The sequence below is a fragment of the Nicotiana sylvestris genome, chromosome 4, assembly GCF_000393655.2.
Source record: "Nicotiana sylvestris chromosome 4, ASM39365v2, whole genome shotgun sequence".
In the NCBI taxonomy this organism is placed as follows: domain Eukaryota; kingdom Viridiplantae; phylum Streptophyta; class Magnoliopsida; order Solanales; family Solanaceae; genus Nicotiana; species Nicotiana sylvestris.
This window is the reverse complement of record NC_091060.1, coordinates 110,244,972-110,266,695: the sequence shown is the minus strand read 5'-3', so window position 1 is coordinate 110,266,695 and position 21,724 is coordinate 110,244,972. Positions and strand designations below refer to the sequence as shown.

The 21,724-nt window shown below is 39.4% G+C and overlaps 1 protein-coding gene across 3 annotated transcripts; it reads right to left on the bottom strand.

The window, feature by feature from the left end:
* Window positions 1-866: 866 nt before the first annotated feature.
* On the bottom strand, window positions 867-18,146 carry LOC104213356 (oxysterol-binding protein-related protein 1C-like). 3 transcript variants are annotated; one of them, XM_009762855.2, is made up of 10 exons: window positions 17,345-18,146; window positions 16,114-16,470; window positions 7,127-7,226; window positions 6,126-6,574; window positions 4,110-4,265; window positions 3,372-3,539; window positions 3,122-3,262; window positions 2,088-2,315; window positions 1,596-1,703; window positions 867-1,201 (listed from the first exon to the last, which is right to left on the bottom strand). In XM_009762855.2, the coding sequence occupies exons 1-10, from the start codon at window positions 17,939-17,941 to the stop codon at window positions 1,040-1,042; spliced, it is 2,466 nt and encodes an 821-aa protein (XP_009761157.1). In that variant the 5' UTR covers window positions 17,942-18,146; the 3' UTR covers window positions 867-1,039. The 3 variants fall into 3 exon arrangements, with proteins under 3 accessions (XP_009761157.1, XP_009761155.1, XP_009761156.1); XM_009762853.2 differs by having other exon boundaries at window positions 1,596-1,709; window positions 17,345-18,144; XM_009762854.2 differs by having other exon boundaries at window positions 1,596-1,709; window positions 6,126-6,571; window positions 17,345-18,144.
* Window positions 18,147-21,724: the final 3,578 nt, after the last annotated feature.

Here is a 21,724-nt window from a genome sequence, read left to right as displayed (position 1 = left end):
GTACCGATACGGAATTGGAACGTTTACGAAAAGTTTTCTAATTTTAGTAACAGAAAAATTAGTACTTATGGTACAAATTTTATAAAGTGACCGGTCGAACTGAACGATTGACACCCCTAGGTTCTAAATAGAATTTGCATTAGATTTTGCTAGATATTCTCCTACTTATAATAGTCCATTTTATCTGTGATTTCATTAACTTAAAAAAGACTCAGACTAAACTATCACTGCAAACCCTTCTAGTTTTACCTCAATGTCATAAGGGTATACATTAATGAACCTCTCTGTGCTGCTAGTTGTCATATGGAGTAGTATGTATGAGTTCAAAGCAAATCCCTGATTTTACGATTATGGAAAGCACCTAGTTTCTTTCATTCTTCTCACGTTAGTAACGATACATTAATAAATATCATTTGTGGCCTTTTGGATTTGATATAAATTCCTTGTTTTTCCAACACCCATTTAAGTTTTTTTTCCCCGTTTCTGTAGGCTTTTGCTTTTGGTTGGTAATGACTAATGAATATCAAGTGAACCTGTTTCTTCTTTATCGTCCTTGTAGAGTCCCTAAGAGTAAGCTCTATTACTTCAAAGTTTGATTGTTAACTCATAAGTTTGTATTGAATAGTTAGGTAAGCTACTATCCCAACCTCTTCAAGGCATCCCCAAGATCTTTTACTCAGAGATTTGATGACATATTTACTTTTACGGACCTAATTCAGCTAGTGTAGACTTAGCTATGGGGTTCCAGTGTTGCACGGATGTACAGAATCTGTTAAGTTAATATCGTGATTTGTGTTGTGAGCCAGCTTATTTTTCTATGTAAAGAACATTAATGTGAAAGAAAATCGACAATGGAAGAGGCAAAAGAAAAAAGAAAAAGAATAAAACCTTTATTACGTGAAGGCATTCAAAGTACTTTACAAGTATGTCATGGACAATTTGCAGCTCCATTAAACTTTTCCACTACTGTATAATGAGATGTAAAATATTTGGAAGAAAAGAAATAATAAGCCGGAAATGGCTAGAGCTCGCTCATTCTTTACATCTGATCAGACGGGATATGACCAAAAATATCAGGACATGCCTCCCACTTGCCCTTTTCCCTTGCTTCCCAATAACCACCAATGTAGCGGTAACTATCACCCCCTTTGTCTTTTGCAAACCACCGCGGCTTCCAACCCCTCTCTTGCATTTTCCGAGCCTGCAAATAAGTAACAATAACTTGACTTGCTCATCTAGACACACAACAAATGCTAGTTTACGCATTCTATTACATTTTTAGAACCAACAACTAGAATATGCACTTTTTTCAGGATTAAACGGAAGTTTTAAGCTAAAAAACGCAAATCATCTACTTAACATCTATCAATAAAAGAGGCCGGATTTGTTCAGAGTTCTTAGAAAATTAGTTAAGAATGCAGTGGGTAGAAATCTGAAGCAATAATGGGCACAAGGCAGGAAACTGGAAACAAACTGCAATACAGTTCTCTTCTCAAAAGTAAATGAACAAACAAGGAAAAAAGAATTTCCTCTCATTTCCTAGTCGGCTCATGAATTTCACCTTTAAACAAAAGAGTATTGGCTGTTAAAGTTACCTGTCGCTGCCGTTCCTCAAGTCGCAACTTTTCTGAATTGGCCCTGTCATACTCCCCATTCTCCAAGCACCTTTGATCAGGTCTAAGTCTAGAATCTGTTGGTGGCAGCTGGTCCTATAAATAAAATGATATTAAAACCAAGGTCATCCAGGAACGGAACGAATGTGGAGAGTTAAAGTTATCTACTAAGGTAAGAGCAGATGACGTGTGCAGATGATTACACACAATTTTATATCACTACTGCTTTACTATGGCCACAAATCTAACAGCACAACTATCTAAATTAAAGCCTGAAAACTTCCTAGTACATTGCAATGAAGCTCAATGGGGGTTAAGGATGAAATTTCAGCAGGCAGCCTAGAAACAAAACCTAAACTTGGATTAACAAAATAGGTACTAAAGAGGACTTTCAGATCCATCAGTAACAATCAGTGCCAACAAATTAGCTGCCCAAGAAGGCGATTGTTCAAAGAAAACAAATCTATATCCTACCTTCAGTCCGGGGATGAGCTCATTCATTGTAATTGCAAAGCGTGTCAGGTTATATCTAGTAGGATTTTTGGGAGGTTTGCTCCGCTTCCACAGCAAATGAGCCTCAGAGACAGAATCAAATCCTTTTCCTATGGAACAATCTCCATTCACATAGTGCATGCTCTCATCCCACTTCCCGAATAGTGTAGCTACTGTCTTCCCACTCCTGTCTTGGACTATTCCCTGTACCTGCAAATAGAAAATTTAGAAGCAACATGCTCAGTCTGAAGCTAAATCAGTCCAACTTATACAATAAACAATTTCTCCAGAAGAAAAAAAAAAGGGATAACATCCCTCGTGCCAATTACACAGAATTTGCCAACTCAAGAAACTACCAAAGAAACCCCTTCAGACATCAAAGATACAGTGAGGCACAACTGGGATCCTAGTACTTTGTCTACAGTTCCTTTAAGTATGACTTGCAGGCCACAGAAGAATCATTTAGCATAGGTGTCTCATTTTTCTCCTCTCCTCCTTCTGCGGGTGAACAGCATATTGATTACTTCCAGCTTTTAGAGCTTTGAAAAAATAATTTGTGCATTTAAACACGAATCGCTTTCAGTTTTCTCCTACCGATTTAATTTACTAAATCAGCTAACATCGTAGCATCTTTGTGCTAGACCTTTCTTCTATGAAATGTTAACAATTCAAAGAGCACAGGGTTTAATTACCTAAGGAATTTTACAAGGAATCTTTTGCACCAAAAAACAAAGCAGGAAATCTGAATGAACCACCTTTTTATCAGTTCAACTCTCTGAGCACACATGAATTGCACCCTAGACAAATGTTGCTTTTACTCTAATCTTTGTTGCGGCATAGCCTAGTTCACAATAACCTCAAGCTAGGGAAAAATTTCCATAAAGATACATCCACAGCATGTTCGGATTATTACAATTCTGTTCTCATAATAGTCTAATGCTAAACTTCAGAGAGTGGAAGCATCAAAAGATGAGGTTTCTTGCATTTTCATGCAGGATGCTGAGAATGGAAAGAACCTGGTGGGGATTCCGGTCTATAATTGACTGCTCCTTGAATTTCAGCTTACAAGAGTAGTTATGACTTCCTTGTATGCGCATTGTTCCATAGTGATCACAATACAGCTTTCCCAAAATCAGATTGTATATCGATGTAGTTACCTATTACAGATTATTCCCATGTTATAGATGAGCTTGACATATAACAAAATTTAATCATTATGTAATGATTAAATAAAGGATAAATATCCAAGTGTCCACATGCAAATACCTTGCTCCATTGGAAGATTTCTCCATCATCAAATTCAAGAGTCAATATACCAACAGGATCCAGCTGAATTGAGCGACCCCAAAATTTGCTCTTTAAAATACTATCTCCCCAGAATTTCCATCCTGTGCCCTCACAATGGCATGCTATTATCATGGGATGATGACTTACCTATACAAGGAGAGAATATATCAGACATCAGCGACATGCTCTCTAGCAGCCTTGAAAACATTTCAAGGGACAGACTCTTGCTTGCAATTAATTGTCACCCGACAAGAGAGGATTGCTCAAGTGGTAAGCATCCTTCACCTCCAACCTTGAGGTTGTGGGTTCGAGTCACCAAGGGAGAAAAATAGGGAGCAAAATAGGGAGGCGTTAAAAAAAATGTCACCCAAAAAAAGAAGAGCCACTGGGGAAGTAACGCACATTTAACTCCACCAATCTCCCAAACTTCCTCCTCAAGCCCTCTCAATAGAGACTGACAAAAATTACTTCTTAATTACCACAAAGAACCTCCACGAATACAGTTGCTTCAGGAAATCAAAAGAATGCGAAGACAGGAAAAATGAAAAGCATAAATAGAAACACAGTGATTCCATAAACATCAATTTCATGATAGGTTGGAAGCTCGTAATGGCCATTGTCTGTATGTCTCCGCCATAATCAGAAACTAAAGAAGAACACCGTGAAGAGAGAAAAATTATTAGAGACTGATAACTGATTACATAAACAAAATGACACCTTCTCTGAAAAAAACCGGAGGCCTTTATCTGGATAGTCAGCCTCATAAGTCTCCCCTAACAACGGATTGAATGGTTTGCAAATCCGTCCTTCAGTAGAGGCATATGCAGATACGGCAAATGCTGCTACATTGAGAATCCTCATCAGGCTGTCACCCTATCAATAACATAAGATTGAAATCAGAACCTTGCACAGATAGTGCAAAATGGCTAACACATAATGCTTATGTGAATAAATGTCAACTAAGATGGAAAAGCACTAGAAAGTTTCTGATGAAGGAAAAGCACTCAAAATGATGAAGAATCTTTTCCTTTATTTTAACATTTACCAATTACAATGAACGTAGACAGCACAACCTCATATTACAGGTATTAGGATGAGGACAATGACCCCTGAAAACAGGTAAAAGTTTGTACATAATGGTGAATAAGAAGAAAGACGAAAAGAAGTGATGACCATTAGTCTTGCCAGAAAAAACAACTGAAAGTGAGCGACTTAATTATAAGCATCAATTCAGAGTTGAGATGGCACGACAGCTGTATGACCACACCAATAAAAACATAACCGTACTTGCTGCAGAGACATCACAACTGAAAGTGAGCGACTTAATTATAAGCATCAATTCAGAGGTCAGATGGCATGACAGCTGTGTGAACACACCAATAAAAACATAACCTCAGTTGCTGCAGAGACATATGCCAACAGACCAGGAAAGAAAGCAAAAGTCTGTAAGCTCACCTATGAGTGAAGGGAGTTCAAGAAGATACCAATGTGTCATGCCAGTGACCATGTAATGATCATACTTGCTTTTGCAGAAACGAAAAGTACACTTAGTTCATCCATGGAAAAAAAGCAACAGACAGGGCGCCCCGTAAAAGAGAGGGAGGAAATGGCATATCGTGAAGATCCGGGCGGCAAGGTGGAAAAATTACCATTAAGCTTTTCAAAGAATACATTTGCAGTCATCCCCATAAGATAAATGCAAAATCAGCTACTTCTATGGACAATGAGAGATGAAGTTCTAATAGATTATTCCTAAGCTAAGGTAGAGCCACATTATATTCATTGTTTCAACTACATGAAGAAACGGGTTCTTAGCAGATTAAATATATATCAATCAATCAAATACACTTCAATCCAAACAAAGTTGAATCGTTTTTATGAATCTTCTATCACCTTTCTGTTCTATTATAAGAAGCGAAAATAATATATTTTCTGAATACTTGCAGAAGTAAAAGGCTAAGATATTCAGGCTGATTGAGAAAGAGAAGATCCAGTGATTTGGGGGAGAGAAAAGTCATTTGCCATCAATCACTTTGAGTACAGAAAAATCAAATAGATGACAAATGTGAAACAGAATATAAATTAGATAGGTACGCACCAGTGGTTATACCAGGCTTGAACTATAGGAGTTCTAGAATTCAACTGCAATTGCAGAGCTTAGTACACATAATAATAATACCAAAGAAGTTGCAAACAAGAACATATGAAGCTATACAAAATTGTTATGGGTTCATATACATGCAGCACCAGAATACAGAGGGCCAAGGGAATCTTCTCCTCCCCCTCTTGACTTAATCCCATGATTTATTTCCTCCTTTCTTGCAGGTGTGGGAAATTAATTTAAAGTATCTTCAAACTTCAAAGCAATACCAGTGACAAAAACCATCAGTACAGACGGCACAAAAATTTGGCACAAAAAATTTGGCACGCAAATCATACAACATGGAGAGAAGATCGTGGCCAAAAATCATTTCAAGCATTTAGCAAACGAGAATTCAAAAATATATACAATATCTATGCTATTATCCTTCTTTGGGTTTAGTTCAGCTAATTTATGGGGAAAGGTAAAAAGTAATAAAGGAACCACATCTTGATTATCCTGTGCATCAGAAAAATCCCCAAATAATCTTAACACGATGAAGATGCATTACTTTTACTAATACAGGACAAATTACTGTGTCCAAATAATTCTAATAAAACTATCCAAATGGTGAAGAGAACTTATTTGCTTACCCTTCTTCCCCATTCTGAAGCCCGATCAAGAAGGTATGAGTACTCCAAGTCTTCAAACGATTTTTGCAAGGAAGAAAGTGGTTCATTGAAGTACACAGGGAGGCACACTTTTGTGAGATCCTTCCCGATGTTGTCTTTAATCATCGACCACAGACTGACTCCTTTCTCTTTCTCAATGGGATTAGGCAATTTCTTACGACGCTTGACATGAGGAAACTTGGTTCCAACTGATCTAATAACAGGGTCAACACTTTCATCAGATGCATATGCATACAGATCATCCTCGTCTGAAGAGAAAGATGATGTTCGAAAATCAGAACCACTGCTTTTAAAAGAACTTGATGAAAGAAAATCCCTAGTGTCAAAAAAGGCATTCTCTTCATCATCAGTATCTTCCTCAGCAGCATCAACTCTTTCATTGTCATCCTCCGATTCACTTGCACTTGCTTCTGGAACAAACATCCAAGAGGATTAAAAGGTAAGGATAAAGATGGTGAACACAAAATGTATCCATGCTGAACACACCACAGTGATCCTCTTGATCTGCAGAAAGTCAAACCAAATCACATCGGATGTGAAACCCTTCAAAAAAAAAATTAGACTCTCCATGTATCATTTTATATGGCGGTGTTTGACTAGGCACAAAGTATAAGAAAGAAAAGACTTTTGACACATACCAAAAGTTCACTTAAAACTTGTGCTCTTAAACGTGTCATGTCATTTCCATGTCGATAAGAGCGTGTCATTAACGGTAAAATGGAAAATTTGAAGTTGATTAGTTTCCAAATATAGGAATTTGCTGTTCTTTTGGAGCAGACTAGCAGGAGAGAGTGTCATATAAAATGGAAAACAAATGGAGTAGCACTTTATGGAATATTGAAAAATAGGGAATCTTAAGACGAAACAAAAATATGACAATCTTGATTCAGTTTTACCAATGGCAACAATTTGGAACAATATGTAACAAAGTAAAACGAAGACAAAAACAAATCGAGTCATACCACTGTATTTATCCTGCCTTAATCTAGTAGATGGCCCGACATCTTTCCACTGTCTTTGACTCTCATCAACCACAGTATTCTCTAAATCGACCTTTTCTGTCTGCAAAACAAAGATCCAATACTTTATCACAAACGGCAAAGAGAAGGAGAATTCCAACAGATCTGGTCGCACAAAATCATAAGCATACAGAGCCTTTCTGGTGGCCAATAATGTCATTGTCATCTTTCTTTCTTTTTTCTTTTTGATCAAGTAAAGTGGTTATTGTCATCTTTCAATTGATGAATTGCTGAAGCAAATCATCTTACATATAGTGAAGTCATATTGACACATGTTAAATGGAAGAGAAAGAGAATGTTCACAGAAAAGCAACACTGTGACTGAATTATCTAGACCAAATACGTGGCAGTGTTGTCAAAGGCGCACTTAAGCCCTGAAGCGAGGCTCAAAACACGTTGAGCGCTTCGTGTCGCTTTGTGGGCGCTTTAGTGTCGCATCAAAGCTCTAAGGCATATTTTTCCTTCCCAATGAGTGTAATCCTGAAATGGCGACCTTAAACAATTGATATTTCACTTTATCGTGAATTTTTTTTCAATTTCTTTGTCCATCTAATTGTTATTCATGCTTATAATGATTATTAGTCTTGGACCACATGCATATTTTTACTTTTCTCCCTTTGCGCCTTTTTTCATTAAAGCCCACGCTTTATTTGCACTTTGCGCTTAAAGCCCCAACGGACCTTAGAGCTTTTTTGCGCTTTTCGCCTTTGATAATACTGATACGTGGTACCACCACAAACCCTACACCACATCAAAATAGAAAACAACCTTTCTCCAGTGTGGATCGATCCTATTGAATCAGAAATAACTAGAAGATAAAAAAGACAACTGTAAATATTTGGCACTTATCGGGCATTAGCACATATCTCCCTTCTTTCTAGCTCAGAATAACAGTATCAAGGCTATCCCATCCATGGGTGCTTCTATAAGTTCTATGGTGCTTGTCACAAGAGGAATGGAGGTCAATATTAAAGCCTGAAAACTCAAGAGTTTTGGGTTAATATCTCCAATGTCAGATATAATATAATAATCAAAACCACGAAGGTCAGAACTAAATCTGGAAAGCTAAGTGGGCAATGAGTTTTAACTACTTCGCTCAACAAATATCCAGCGACAAGACCAGCAACCTGCAGGAGGGGTGGGTGTAAGGTGTTGGTCTAAAATTGCAAAATCAAGTCTGTCCGAGAAGACAATGAAAGAACAATAGAAAAAGAAAGACTTCTTGTCTTTGGGAAGAACAAAAAACCATAGTAGTAGTCTGCAAGCTACACCTCTTTATTTATTCCTTATTTATGAAGTTTGCACCAACATCAAGAACAGATCAAACATTTGAATGGACATCCCAACTACGTAGCACGTCATTGTATCTAATTCCAGATATTGCATATAACAGAATCCCTTGTTAGCGGAAACGTAAAAGAAAGAACACAAGATTTAACGTGGTTCGGATCAAAATAATCCTACGTCCACCAGAGAACAATTGTCCTTTTAATATTAACAAAGGAAGGGGAGATTTCCCAATTACACTTAAGAGAATTTCTCTCTTAACTCTCTACTCACTACAATGTATTGTATTATTTTGGGATGATTTCTACAAGTGAAGGAGTGCATCTATTTATAGAGGTAAAGACCTCCTCTTGATGTCATTGCTGACATCAAACTACCTCCTCTTGATGTCATGGGTGACATCAAAGGAGGAAGCTTCCTCCTAGCATCCACACCAACTCTTTCCACCAACTCTTCCAATTGGCATGCCATTGTTGACTAAACATAAACCAACATTTTCAATCTCCACCTTGGTTTGCGTTTCGAGCGTGTGAACAACTCTGGCCAAAACTTCTAAGCTTACTGGGCAACCCCGTTGTAAGAAACAAGAAGAATCAAACCATTGTTGAACATGCCACCTCCACCTAGCAACTGTTCTCTTCGGAGTTGCATCAGTTGATGCACACCCCCGCCAAGTCCTTGCAGTGTGCAAACTTAGCGAGCGGGACTATCTTGGTCAACATGTCTGCAGCATTATCATCTGTGATAACCTTCACGACCTTGATAGTTCCCTCATCAATAACATCTCGAATAAAATGAAATCTGACATCAATGTGTTTAGTGCGCTCATGAAATCTCTGATTTTTCATTAGATGAATAGCACTCTGACTATCACATCTAAGAGTTGATTCCAGCTGAACTAAACTCAATTCCGCTACTAAACTTTTCAACCAGATAGCTTCCTTTACCGCCTCCGCTGCTGCCATGTATTCTGCTTCTGTCGTAGACAAAGCGACAATCGACTGCAAAGTCGACTTCCAACTGACGGCACTGCCAACGAGGGTAAAGATGTATCCAGTTGTGGACCTTCTTCTGTCAAGATCTCCTGCATAGTCAGAATCCACATAACCGAGAATTGAAATACCTGTACCACTTTTTCGAAAGGTAAGACCAACACCAGAAGCTCCTTTGAAATATCTCAATATCCACTTGACAGCTTCCCAATGCCTCTTTCCTGGGTTGGACATGTATCTACTTACCACACTTACAGATTGAGCAATATCTGGACGTGTGCATACCATAGCATACATAATACTACCAACTGCACTGGCATAAGGAATCTTTGACATATGCTCCACCTCATCCTCGGACTGAGGCATTTGTGACTCTGAAAGTTTAAAATGAGGAGCTAATGGTGTACTTACAGGCTTGCACGTTTGCATATTGAATCTCTCGAGAACCCTTTCAATATACCTCTTCTGAGAAAGATGTACAACATCGTCTTCTCTTGAAATCTCCATACCAAGGATTTTCTTTGCAGCTCCTAAATCCTTCATGTCAAATTCCTTACTCAATAGTTTCTTCAAAGCATTTATCTCTGTAATGTTGTTAGCAGCAATAAGCATATCATCAACATACAACAGTAAATAAATCATTGAGTTACCAGACATCTTCTTGTGATACACACAACTATCAAATGCACTCCTTGAGAATTCATGTGTAGTCATGAATGCATCAAACCTCTTGTACCACTGTCTAGGGGATTGCTTCAAACCATACAAAGACTTCTTTAGTTGGCATACGTGATCTTCTTTTCCCTCAGCTAGGAAACCTTCAGGTTGATCCATATAGATTGTCTCTTCTAGATCACCGTGTAAGAAAGCAGTTTTGACATCAAGCTGTTGAAGCTCCAAGTCAAATTGTGCAACCAATGCTAGTAGCACGCGAATTGAGCTATGCTTCACGACCGGAGAGAAAATCTCATTGTAGTCAATTCCCTCCTTTTGGCTGAAACCTTTTGCAACCAATCTCGCCTTGAACCTAACATCTTCCACTTCAGAAATTCCCTCTTTCTTTCGGTAGACCCACTTGCATCCAACTGTCCTCTTCCCCTTTTGTCTTTTCACTAAGACCCATGTCTGATTCTTGTGAAGAGACTCCATCTCTTCAGTCATGGCTAACCGCCATTGTGCGGCATCCTTGCAAGAAGTTGCTTCAATATACGAGGAGGGCTCCAGATCTTTAATCTCTTCTTGTGCAGCTACGAACGCATATGCAATCAAGTTTGCTTGATTTATAAGGCGTTCCGGTTCTCGTGTTTGCCTCTTCTCCCTCCCCTTCGCAATTGTGTATGGTTCATTGACAGCAAGTTCTTCAACGCCTACATCTTCTGACTCATCTTTAACCTGAGTCTCTTGATCCTTTTCCTTGGCAAGCTCCACCGGAAGCTCCACCTGCTCGTTGTTCTTGTTTCCTGAAAACTCCACGGAAACTTTACGGGAATCAAGTATAGAGGATTCATCGAAGGTGACATCTCTACTAACTATAAATTTGAGTAAAGACAAACACCAAAGTTTGTACCCTTTTACTCCATCCACATACCCTACGAATATGGCCTTCTTAGCCCTTGGTTCAAGCTTTCCTTCATTAACGTGATAATAAGCTGGACACCCAAATACTCGTAAGTATGAATAGTTAGAGGGTTCACCTGACCATACCTCATTCGGAGTCTTAAAGTCAATTGCCGATGCTGGAGATCGATTGACAATATGAGCAGCAGTGTGAACTGCTTCAGCCCAAAATACTTTGGACATTTTGGCTTGTAGGAGCATACAACGAGCCTTTTCAAGAAGAGTTCTGTTCATTCTCTCGGCAACTCCATTCTGCTGTGGGGTATGCCTGACAGTCCTATGTCTTGAGATCCCATGAACCTTGCAGAATTCATTATACTCTTCATTGCAAAACTCCAAGCCATTGTCTGTGCGAAGATACTTGATTTTCCGCTCCATTTGATTTTCAATCAAAATCTTCCACTCTTTAAATGCTTCAAAAGCATCACTTTTTGCCTTCAAAAAATACACCCAAACCTTTCGTGAGAAATCATCAATAAAAATGAGAAGATACCTCTTTCCGCCCTTCGATGGAAGTTTAGAAGGACCCCATAAATCTGAATGGATGTAGTCTAGCACTCCTCTTGTCTTGTGTTTGCCAGTGCTGAAGCTGACCTTCTTCTGCTTCCCTAGAACGCAGTGCTCACAGAAGTCAAGCGTGCTGATCTTCTCACCTTCCAAAAGTTTACGATTGCTCAACATCTCCAGTCCACGTGCGCTCATATGACCCAGTCTCATGTGCCATAGTCTTGCCTTGTCATCATTAGATAACTGCACTGTAGATGCATTTGCAGAGCCAACAATGGTGCTTCCGGCCAATGTGTAAAGGCCATTCTCCAGCTTGCCTTTCAGCATGACTAAAGAACCTTTAGTCACCTTCATAGTTCCTGCTTCGCTCATGTACCTGTAGCCTTGTTCATCCAGAGTACCCAAGGAGATCAAATTCTTCTTCAGATCAGGAACATGACGGACTTGTGTAATAGTCCTCACGATTCCATCATGGCAGCGAACCCGAACTGAGCCAATGCCAACTATTGCACAAGTTGCATTATTGCCCATTACTACGGTTCCTCCACTTTTCTCGTAGCTGCTAAACCAGTCTTTTCGGAACGTCATATGCAGAGTACAAGCAGAGTCTAACACCCATTTGTTTTCATAACTACTATTATTATTACACGATGTTGTTAGTACATAATCATTATCAAAATTATGTACCTGTTCAACTGTAGATGCACTCGCCTTTTCCTTGGACTTTGACATTGGGCAATCTCGTTCAAAGTGCCCCTTCTTGCCACAACCCCAACACTCTGTATTCTTCTTGTTCACACGAGACTTTGATCTGTGCTTTGATTTGGTCTTTCCCTGTTGGCTAGTCCGGCCTCTTACAAAGAGGCCACTTGCCTGGTCATCTCTATCTCCTTCAATGTGCCTCCGCACATCACTAGAGTTAAGTGCCTGCCGCACTTGCTCAAGCTTGATAGGCTCCTTGCTATACATCATTGAATTCTCAATATCACGATATCCTGAAGTCAATGAAAATAGCAAAGCACATGCAAGCGTCTCCTCCTCCCTTTTAATTCCTGCAATCTGTAAGTCCATGACAAGTTTATTAAACGCATCTAAATGATCTTGTAACGAAGTACCTGGCCCCATCTTAAATGTGTGAAGACGCCGTTGTAACAACATTCTTGTTGTCACTGATCGGTCTTGGTATAGCCCTTCTAGCTTTTCCCACAACTGTTTGGCCGTCTCTTCGGTACCCGTACTCACTTCACAAAGCACGTTAGGTGCAAGGGATAGTTGGATTGCACTCAATGCATCCCCTTCAATCTTCTCCTTGTCGGGAGCTGATATATCCGTAGGATACTTTCTGTCAATAGCATGGATTGAACCTTCCCTCCGCAGTAACGCCATCATCTGGATCTTCCAGATATTGAAGTTGTTGCGTCCATTGAATCTATCAATTTCAAACTTCATGGAACTCATATTTGCTTGTTCTTCCTCCTTGGATCGTTAAAGGATCCTGTCGCTCTGATACCAATTGTTAGCGGAAACGTAAAAGAAAGAACACAAGATTTAACGTGGTTCGGATCAAAATAATCCTACGTCCACCAGAGAACAATTGTCCTTTTAATATTAACAAAGGAAGGGGAGATTTCCCAATTACACTTAAGAGAATTTCTCTCTTAACTCTCTACTCACTACAATGTATTGTATTATTTTGGGATGATTTCTACAAGTGAAGGAGTGCATCTATTTATAGAGGTAAAGACCTCCTCTTGATGTCATTGCTGACATCAAACTACCTCCTCTTGATGTCATGGGTGACATCAAAGGAGGAAGCTTCCTCCTAGCATCCACACCAACTCTTTCCACCAACTCTTTCAATTGGCATGCCATTGTTGACTAAACATAAACCAACATTTTCATCCCTAATGTAGAATCGTTATCGTTTATTCAAATAAGTTTACTGACCATTAACATGCCCATAACATCAAAACCATATGAGAGGAAGTCTAAAAGACATATAAGTGCAGGTAGACATAGTAAGTAAAAAAAAAACTTTAGAAATACCGGCATCAACCTTAAAGTGCATATATCCAACTGCACACCCGTCCAATGACGGAACTAATAGGACGTTTGCAGAACAAGTGTCTAATACTGAGCAAGTTCGTATTTTCCTCCAATTTTTTAAATTCAGATATACTTGTCATCCCTTCAGAAAAAATGGGTAACTGAACTAAGTGCCACTTCGGTTACTAATTTCTGATTATGTTTCACTTTTATGTTCTGAAATTTTTCTTCGAAATGATAAAACATGAAAAAATCTTATCATACTTTTTCTCTGGGGGAGGGGGAAATGAACTTGTTAAAAAACAAAAGTTTCCAACTCTTTGATTGAATGAAACCCAAGCCCTGAAATGAGGTATAGATGTCTCATCTAGCTTCTTCATTTAGTATTTCACATTACGATTACAGAATAAATCCAGTAGGTAAACGATAAGGCTCCTACTCTAGATGTAGACATTAATATTATTTTATTTTTTTAATTTAGTATTTTAAGACATGTTGCTCAACCAATATTGAAATACAATGCAACTTATCTATTGTCAGCTCTGTTCGAAACCATAAAAAAAAATTGGTATGCCCATCAAGACTTTTAATTGATAGTGTTAATTATCTTTCTTGGTAAATTAAAGTTAGATAATTAAAGACTAAAAGAGTGTTACTATTTATAGCGTCTCCTTAATCTTCAAAAAATTCATATACTGAAACTTAACCTTTATCCTTTAGCTTTGGATCCCCATCTCTCTTAACGACTATAATTTCAAATATTATTCCAAAAAATTGTGCCCATTTAACTAAGACAAATGATATGGCATCGAGGGAGCATATCCCAAAGCAAGACATTTCACCGCAAATGGGAAGACAACAGAAAGAAGGAAAAAAAAAAGAGAAGATAGGGTCGATAAATGACAAAATAAGGAAAGAGGACACAGTTGGAAATATGATCACGTTAGGCATCAAAACTCTGTTATTTTTCTCCTTCCTTATGCAAGTTAATAAAGTTTCCAATTCATAAAACAATCAGAATTCTGCACTTCTAAGAACTGAAGGGACGTCCACTTCGATTGTCATACTCTCTTTCTCCTTCCTAAGACAAGACGCATCAATTGTTTCTCTCTCTCTTCCCCAGGTCCAAGCAGTTGTGCTCTGCATGTAAGTTTCGTCACTTCCCATTCTTCTTCCTCCTCCTTCCCCTTCTCTCCATCATCAGAGATCCTCTTCAATTCAGCTCCTTTAAGCCAATGAAGGACACTAGCTAATAAGGCCAAACTGCACATCCACGTAATGCCGCAAGCAAAATGGCTTGGTATCTAATGAAACATCTACACATGTTATGTCCATCGCATCAACAGTGCATATCACTATACATTCACCTTCTATACACAGCCTTACCATGTATTGGAAGGGAATGTTTCCATGGCTCCAGCTATTAGCCTCTAAGTCAGATCCATTTGATCTTTTTGAAACTTTTTCTTTTTTTAATTTCATGATGTCCTACTCCAATCCAATGTTCAGTAGGAACCTTTTAGTTTTTCCAAAGAGAGATTTATGTGTCAACAGTAAATATAGAGAACTTCTAGTGTTAGAGAAACTATTTTTTTGATATCGGTGTGATATGGGACCAAATGGAGCGATATAAACAGTGAGAAATAGATATTCGAGCCCAACTTGCTTGGGATTGAAGTGCTGTTATTGTTGTTGGTACCTATACCAGAAGAGAAGCCTTGAAGCAACATAAGAGTTGCCTCCACCTCCACATGCCCAAGTGAGAACCCGATCAAGCCATAAAAGCAACTTCCAGCAGAAGTGCAAGGGAATGTTGCGTACAGTACATCCATTGTGGTATGGCATCCCTCGGACCACGCGTATAGAGAAAGCTTAGTGTACCGGTTGCCCTTTTGGTGCCTCTACTCAATAACAGTAATAAAGACTCCATACATAGGAGACGTGTGATAAGCTTGAGTCCTTGAGAAGTCTTAAAAAGAGAAAACAGTAAATCAGGCTTTTCTAGGTGAAGGAACCAATAAGAAACAAATGACACACAGTATCTTCATTTCTTTAGGAAACAAATCACAAACTCAATCATGAACAAGAAAGGAGGCACATAGCCACAAACTAGTCACTTCATCACAAGCATGAAAATCTCATTCATCTGGTGACATAAAGAGAAATAGGTCCAATTTTGCTTCCCAGATCCTTTGTTTTTAAAGCTGCCACTAAATGCAAATGAGCAACATATGTGCCACTTTATCATTGAAAATAGAAAAATCAATATGATTCATACAAATATCCAAGACTCGAAACATAACAAACAAAATAAGTACTACCACGGTATTCCTGAAAAATCTCAAGAATAATAGTAAGTTAGACACGAGCCACCAACCTAAAGAGCAATCAATTGAGAAGATTCTAAAGCGGTTTCACATTCAGGATCACATAAGCAACTGAAAAAGAATACTGTTGCTTTCCACAAGTCATGCTAGGTACCTCTAACTGTCTCAAGGTGTCCATGAGCAGCCAGTGCTTCTGCTTAAGTACCGTCAGTTGATTCTGCAAAGATGCAAACTCATTTCTCATAATCTGCTCGCTGTCCTGAATAGCAGCCTCACTCACACCCTCCTTCAACAACCGTTGCCTCAACTTATCTGTTGAGACAGCTACATTGTCCACTGGAGCCATTAACTCACTGTTGGACAATCTGGGAAACATGTCCTTCACAGCCTGCAATGCTTCCACCCATGCTATTCTGTCCTCTCTAGTCTCAGCCCTCAGGTGCAGCCTCTTTGTTCCAGTGAAAATCGAAAACCTCCTGTCATCTGATCTACTCTCGCGGATGGATGAGACCTAGCAAAGACTACTCAATTGTTAAATAGATATGTAATCACAATAAAGAGGTTAGCAGTTCAGAGAAAGCGGCACATCTAGAACAATTCAGCAAAGAACTAATTCACCAAAAGAAAAGAAAATATCACCACCATAAGACTAAGCAAAATGAACACCATGTACAAGGGAATAAGGGGTAGAGTTTAGGGGAAGAGTGTTTTTTTAAGGATGTGAGAGGTTACTTTTAACAATCCAGATTTTATCCTTCAAAGTGCTGAAAATTTTAAAAAATTTCTTCAAAGGAGTAGTCCTGCCTCCTCCTCCCACCCCCACTAGTGTGGTCAAAGGTGAAGAATTTAAAAAGCACTCCGGGTCTATTGGCGCTTTAATCACAAAGCACAGTTAAAGCATAAGTTTTCGTTTAAGAAAAGGCACTTTGAAGTAAAAAATAAAAATATATCTATAATGTAAGAAAAAATTACAAGTTCTTTCATAATGTTTTCCTTAACAATTATATATCTCTTCGCCAATTTATTTATTGCTTAGTACCACTCATTCAAGATAGAACTCTTGAGTAATGAGGCCATGCCTTGCGTACCCCGAAGCACAAGCTTAAGGGAGGAGCAGTGCCCTCCCTGAGCTTTTCTAACCTATCTAATTTCTTCAACAAACTCATAAGAGTAAAGATGATCATGTAATTAAAAAGCATATTTAATTACAGTGAAAAAAGCACTTCTGTAATTTCCTTCTTTCCAGAAACCTCCGCATGTAAAAACTAAAGTTCAATTCCACTAGGGACATCCGATAAAATCGGAATTCCACAAAGCACTTTGAAACAATTCATTAACATGGGAAAAAACCAGTAACTGAAATATATAAGTAGTAGAAGTATAACCTTGAGATGAACTTCACCAACGGGCTTCCGGCGAGCCTGAGAAGTAGAAGCATTAGTAATCTTATTCGGCCGCGTCCTCGAGATTCTCCGAAGTGATTCTTCGCCAATTACTTTGGATCCTTTCTCAGTCTCCGAGTTCACAACGATCCTATCCGGCCCATGGATCTTGTAATAAGATAAAACTCCATCCTGCAACACGAACCACCGAGGCCTCCATCCTTTGCCGTAGTTCACCCACTTGTGTAAAATTCCCGATATACCGTTCCCGACGATGTCGTTGATCTTCACTTGATCGCCGGCGGAAGCGGCGGCGCACGTCAACTGAATCGCCTCTCTCATCGACGGTGGCCGTGATAGAGATGTGAAAATCGCGGCCGTTGGCGACGATGATGACTCCGTCAAACTCCGATGACGATGATGATGATTCGAGTTATTTGCGCTCCAATTATTATTATGATTGTAATTGTAATTATTCACGCTAGAGGACCGGTTCAGTAAGTCAGCCGATCTACTAGTAGATTCCGCCACCGGCGGCGGAGGCATTGGTAACGGTGAGGATTCGCGATAGTTGTTGTTAACACAGCAAAATGGATGCATTTAGCATATCATACTAGTATTTCAAAATTACACTTTTATACTTGCATAAATAAATATATACTCCATATAACTTTTTTTTCCTCCCGTAACAAACAAAAATTACAATAACTGAACGGAAAGGAAATGAGCGACAAGAAATGCTGACGTGGCAGGGGAAGAGGAAAGAGAACGCCTTTTTGGAGGGGGGGAGGGGGAAGTCAAAAAAGAGTTGCGGGAGGGGGCAGTTTTAAATTTTATTGAAAGGAAATGTGTGAGTTGTAAGTCATGCCGGCGGTTGTGTGTGGAGAGAGTGAAAGGTGGGTGATGTAAAAGGCGACACGTGGATGAGAGCAAATCGTTTCTCCCGTGCACATCGATTCACTAGACTAGAACTAGAACGTTTGACATGAAAATTAAGCATCAATTTATTTCACATTATAAATGCACGATTAATGACTTTCGCTAATTTGAGATTATGCTTGTAGGTGTGGCATGGCAATAACTTTTATGTATTCTATTAATATTGCATCAAGATTGAAATTCTATGTATAGATTGTATACTATCGAAATCGGGTCCATCCACTACATGACAGATCGGGCTTGGAATATAAGGAATTGAATATCGACCCCGAGTCTCATCGAACCAGAACACGAGGTCAGAATGTCGTCCTCCAGAACATCGAGTCCATGATCCCTGAATCGACCCTGACCCTGAATGAGCTCAAGGAAACATTGTCAGTATAACCAACAGAAGACCGAAATAACAGAAGGCCGAAGTATTCGGGACCGGTCGGATATTACAGCGGGAATCTCGGCACGTATCGATAAGGAACAGACAAATCAGCCAATCAGGAGATCTTTTACCTTTTATTGAGTTGTACCTAATAAAGATCTTCCCTACTATATAAAGAGGATCTGATTACTTGTAAAGGACATTGTAACACGCATCCCAAAGCAATATAATACTATTTTCTTTCTGTAAGCTATTGTTCTTCTGTGTCTCGATATCGTTTGAATTGCATCTAGTTCAAGTGAGACTTACTTTACAAGGCTATAACTGTTCAAGTTATACGGTTTGAATTTACTTTATCATCGCTCAATTTAATTGCAATTTAATTTATCGCTTTGTGTCAAATTAATTCATGTATCCTTAAAACCACTTACAAATTCAATTGTTATCCAATTTTTAGGGTAAACAGTTTGACGCTCACCGTGAGGCTAAGGATAATAGTGGTTATTTGATACAAACTTTTCATAATATACACTACTTTATACTTGTTCTTTGAAGTGCCTCTGATTTCAAGTTAAAGCTCAAAATATCAAACTCACAATTGGCATCCCAACAATTGACAATGAGTCCGGTCATCACGGTGAAAATAACAACATAGCGCTCGGTAACGAGGTACCACCTGTTGATCCCACCGGAATTCCAGTAGCGGATCTGTTAGACGTTAACTCACATATGGCTATCGACACAAACCTGTCTACCGACCCCGATAACAGCATCCGTGGTGGGGCCCGATCGACGACGCAGAATACTCAAAACAATAGAGGAGACGGGATCAATCTACGGATGATCTTCGAAATTTTACAGGTTCAACAGGCAGCGATAGCTCAGTTACAAAACCAAAGCCGTGCACCGAGAAAAATTGAACCCGATCTGTCCAGGGAAATCGCCCGCAGGAACGAACCAGTCGCAGAGAGGTCGAATGGAGACAAGTCGGGGACTAACTCCGAGATCATAAAAATACTCGAGGAGCTGACAAAACGGATAGAATCAGGGGAAAAGAAAATCGAGGCAAATGACAAGAAGGTAGAAACATACAATTCCCGAGTCGACCAAATCCCGGGAGCACCGCCGATACTGAAAGGCCTGGATTCCAAGAAGTTCATGCAAAAACCTTTCCCCCGAGTGCGGCTCCAAAGCCGATCCCTAAAAAATTCTGCATGCCCAAGATTCCTAAGTATAATGGAATGACCGACCCAAACGAGCATGTTACCTCCCACATATGTGCCATCAAAGGAAACGACTTAGAGGATGATGAGATTGAGTCTGTCCTAGTGAAGAAATTCGGAGAGACCCTGTCAAAAGGAGCTATGATATGGTATCACAACTTACCCCCTAATTCTATTGACTCATTTGGCTATGCTTGCAGACTCTTTCATGAAAGCACACGCCGGGGCCATCAAGGTCGAGACTAGGAAGTCGGACCTCTTCAAAGTAAGACAGAAGGATAATGAGATGCTCACAGAGTTCGTGTCCCGATTTCAAATGGAACAGATGGACCTGCCATTGGTTGTTAATGGTTAGGTCGTTCAAGCTTTCACCCAGGGACTCAATGTTCGGAGCTCGGTGGCTTCACAACAGTTAAAGCAAAATCTGATAGAATATTTGGCTATTACTTGGGCCGACGTGACCGGTATCAACCAAAAATCAGAGTCGAGGATGACCAACTCGGGCCCCTTTCGCGGTCCATTTATTCCGTCAGAACCGTTGACGGAGTCAAGAGAGATATCGACCATGAACCAAGGTCAATTAGGGATCTATATCAGCCTTACAATGGGGATCAAATAAGCAGTGGATCCGGGCGGAATTCTATGCGAAGTGAAAGGAGAAGTGATCGAGGTCAGAACAACCGAGGACTCATGAGCAAGAATGGTTTCGACAGGCCTGTCGGGCCTAAAGAAGCAACAAGGTTATCGAAATATAACTTTAATGTTGATGTTGTTGCCATCGTATCAGCTATCGGATGCATCAAGGACACCAAATGGCCTCGACCTCTGCAATCCGACCCAGCCCAAAGTGATCCTAACCATATGTGCAAATATCATGGAACTCACGGCCACAGAATAGAGGATTGTCGACAGTTGAGGGAGGAGGTAGCCCGATTATTCAACAACGGGCACCTTCGAGAACACTTGAGCGACCGAGCCAAAAAGCATTTCAGAAATAGAGATTCTAATAAACAAATCGAACAAGAAGAACCTCAATACGTCATTAACATGATCATCGGTGGGGTCGATGATCCTCAAGGGCCGATGTTAACCCGCACCAAAGTATCCATCACAATGAAAAAATAGACTCGAGACTACATACCGGAAGGAACTTTATCTTTCAACGACGAGGACATAGAAGGGATAGTGTAGCCCCACAATGATGCACTGGTAATATTTGTACTAATATATAGGTCTCGAGTTAAACATGTGTTAATTGATCCAGGTAGCTCGGCCAACATCATCCGATCGAGGGTCGTAGAATAGCTCGGCCTACAAGATCAAATCGTGCTTGCAGTCCGAGTTTTGAACGGATTCAACATGGCATGTGAAACCACTAAGACGGAGATAACATTACCAGTAAATGCCGTCGGGACCATCTGGAGGCCAAGTTTTATGTTATCGAAGGAGACATGAGATACAACGCCCTGTTCGGGAGGCCGTGAATCCAAAACATGAGGGCAGTACTGTGAGCACGTGATTTTTGCCTCACGAAAAACTACTCCAAAATAAATCAAAAATAAAATAAATTTCTTTTACTGTGTAATTTTTGAATTTTTGCATGGTGTTTGTTAAATATTTGTCTTATATCCGTAAATGTTTACTTTGTCATAACAAAATGAAAATAAAAATAAAAATATATGTTGCATGCATATCTAGGATTTAATTATGCCTTTAATAATTGATTCAAAAAATAAAATCACAAAAATATGTGTCTATTCTAATTTTAATATTTCACTGTGTGATTAATGTTTTGACTATGTGTTAAATAATTGTTATAAAGTAATTAATATTTTGTGTAAGGTTAAA

What these genes read in the sequence shown, in the direction of transcription:
- LOC104213356 (XM_009762853.2), bottom strand. Translation starts at nt 17,941, where the DNA reads ATGCATCCATTTTGCTGTGTTAACAACAACTATCGCGAATCCTCACCG. An exon ending in AAGGCAGGATAAATACAGTG is followed by an intron (nt 6,575 to 7,126) that starts GTATGACTCGAT and finishes TGTTTGTTCCAG; the next exon opens with AAGCAAGTGCAAGTGAATCG. An exon ending in TTGAGGAACGGCAGCGACAG is followed by an intron (nt 1,202 to 1,595) that starts GTAACTTTAACA and finishes ACTTATTTGCAG; the next exon opens with GCTCGGAAAATGCAAGAGAG.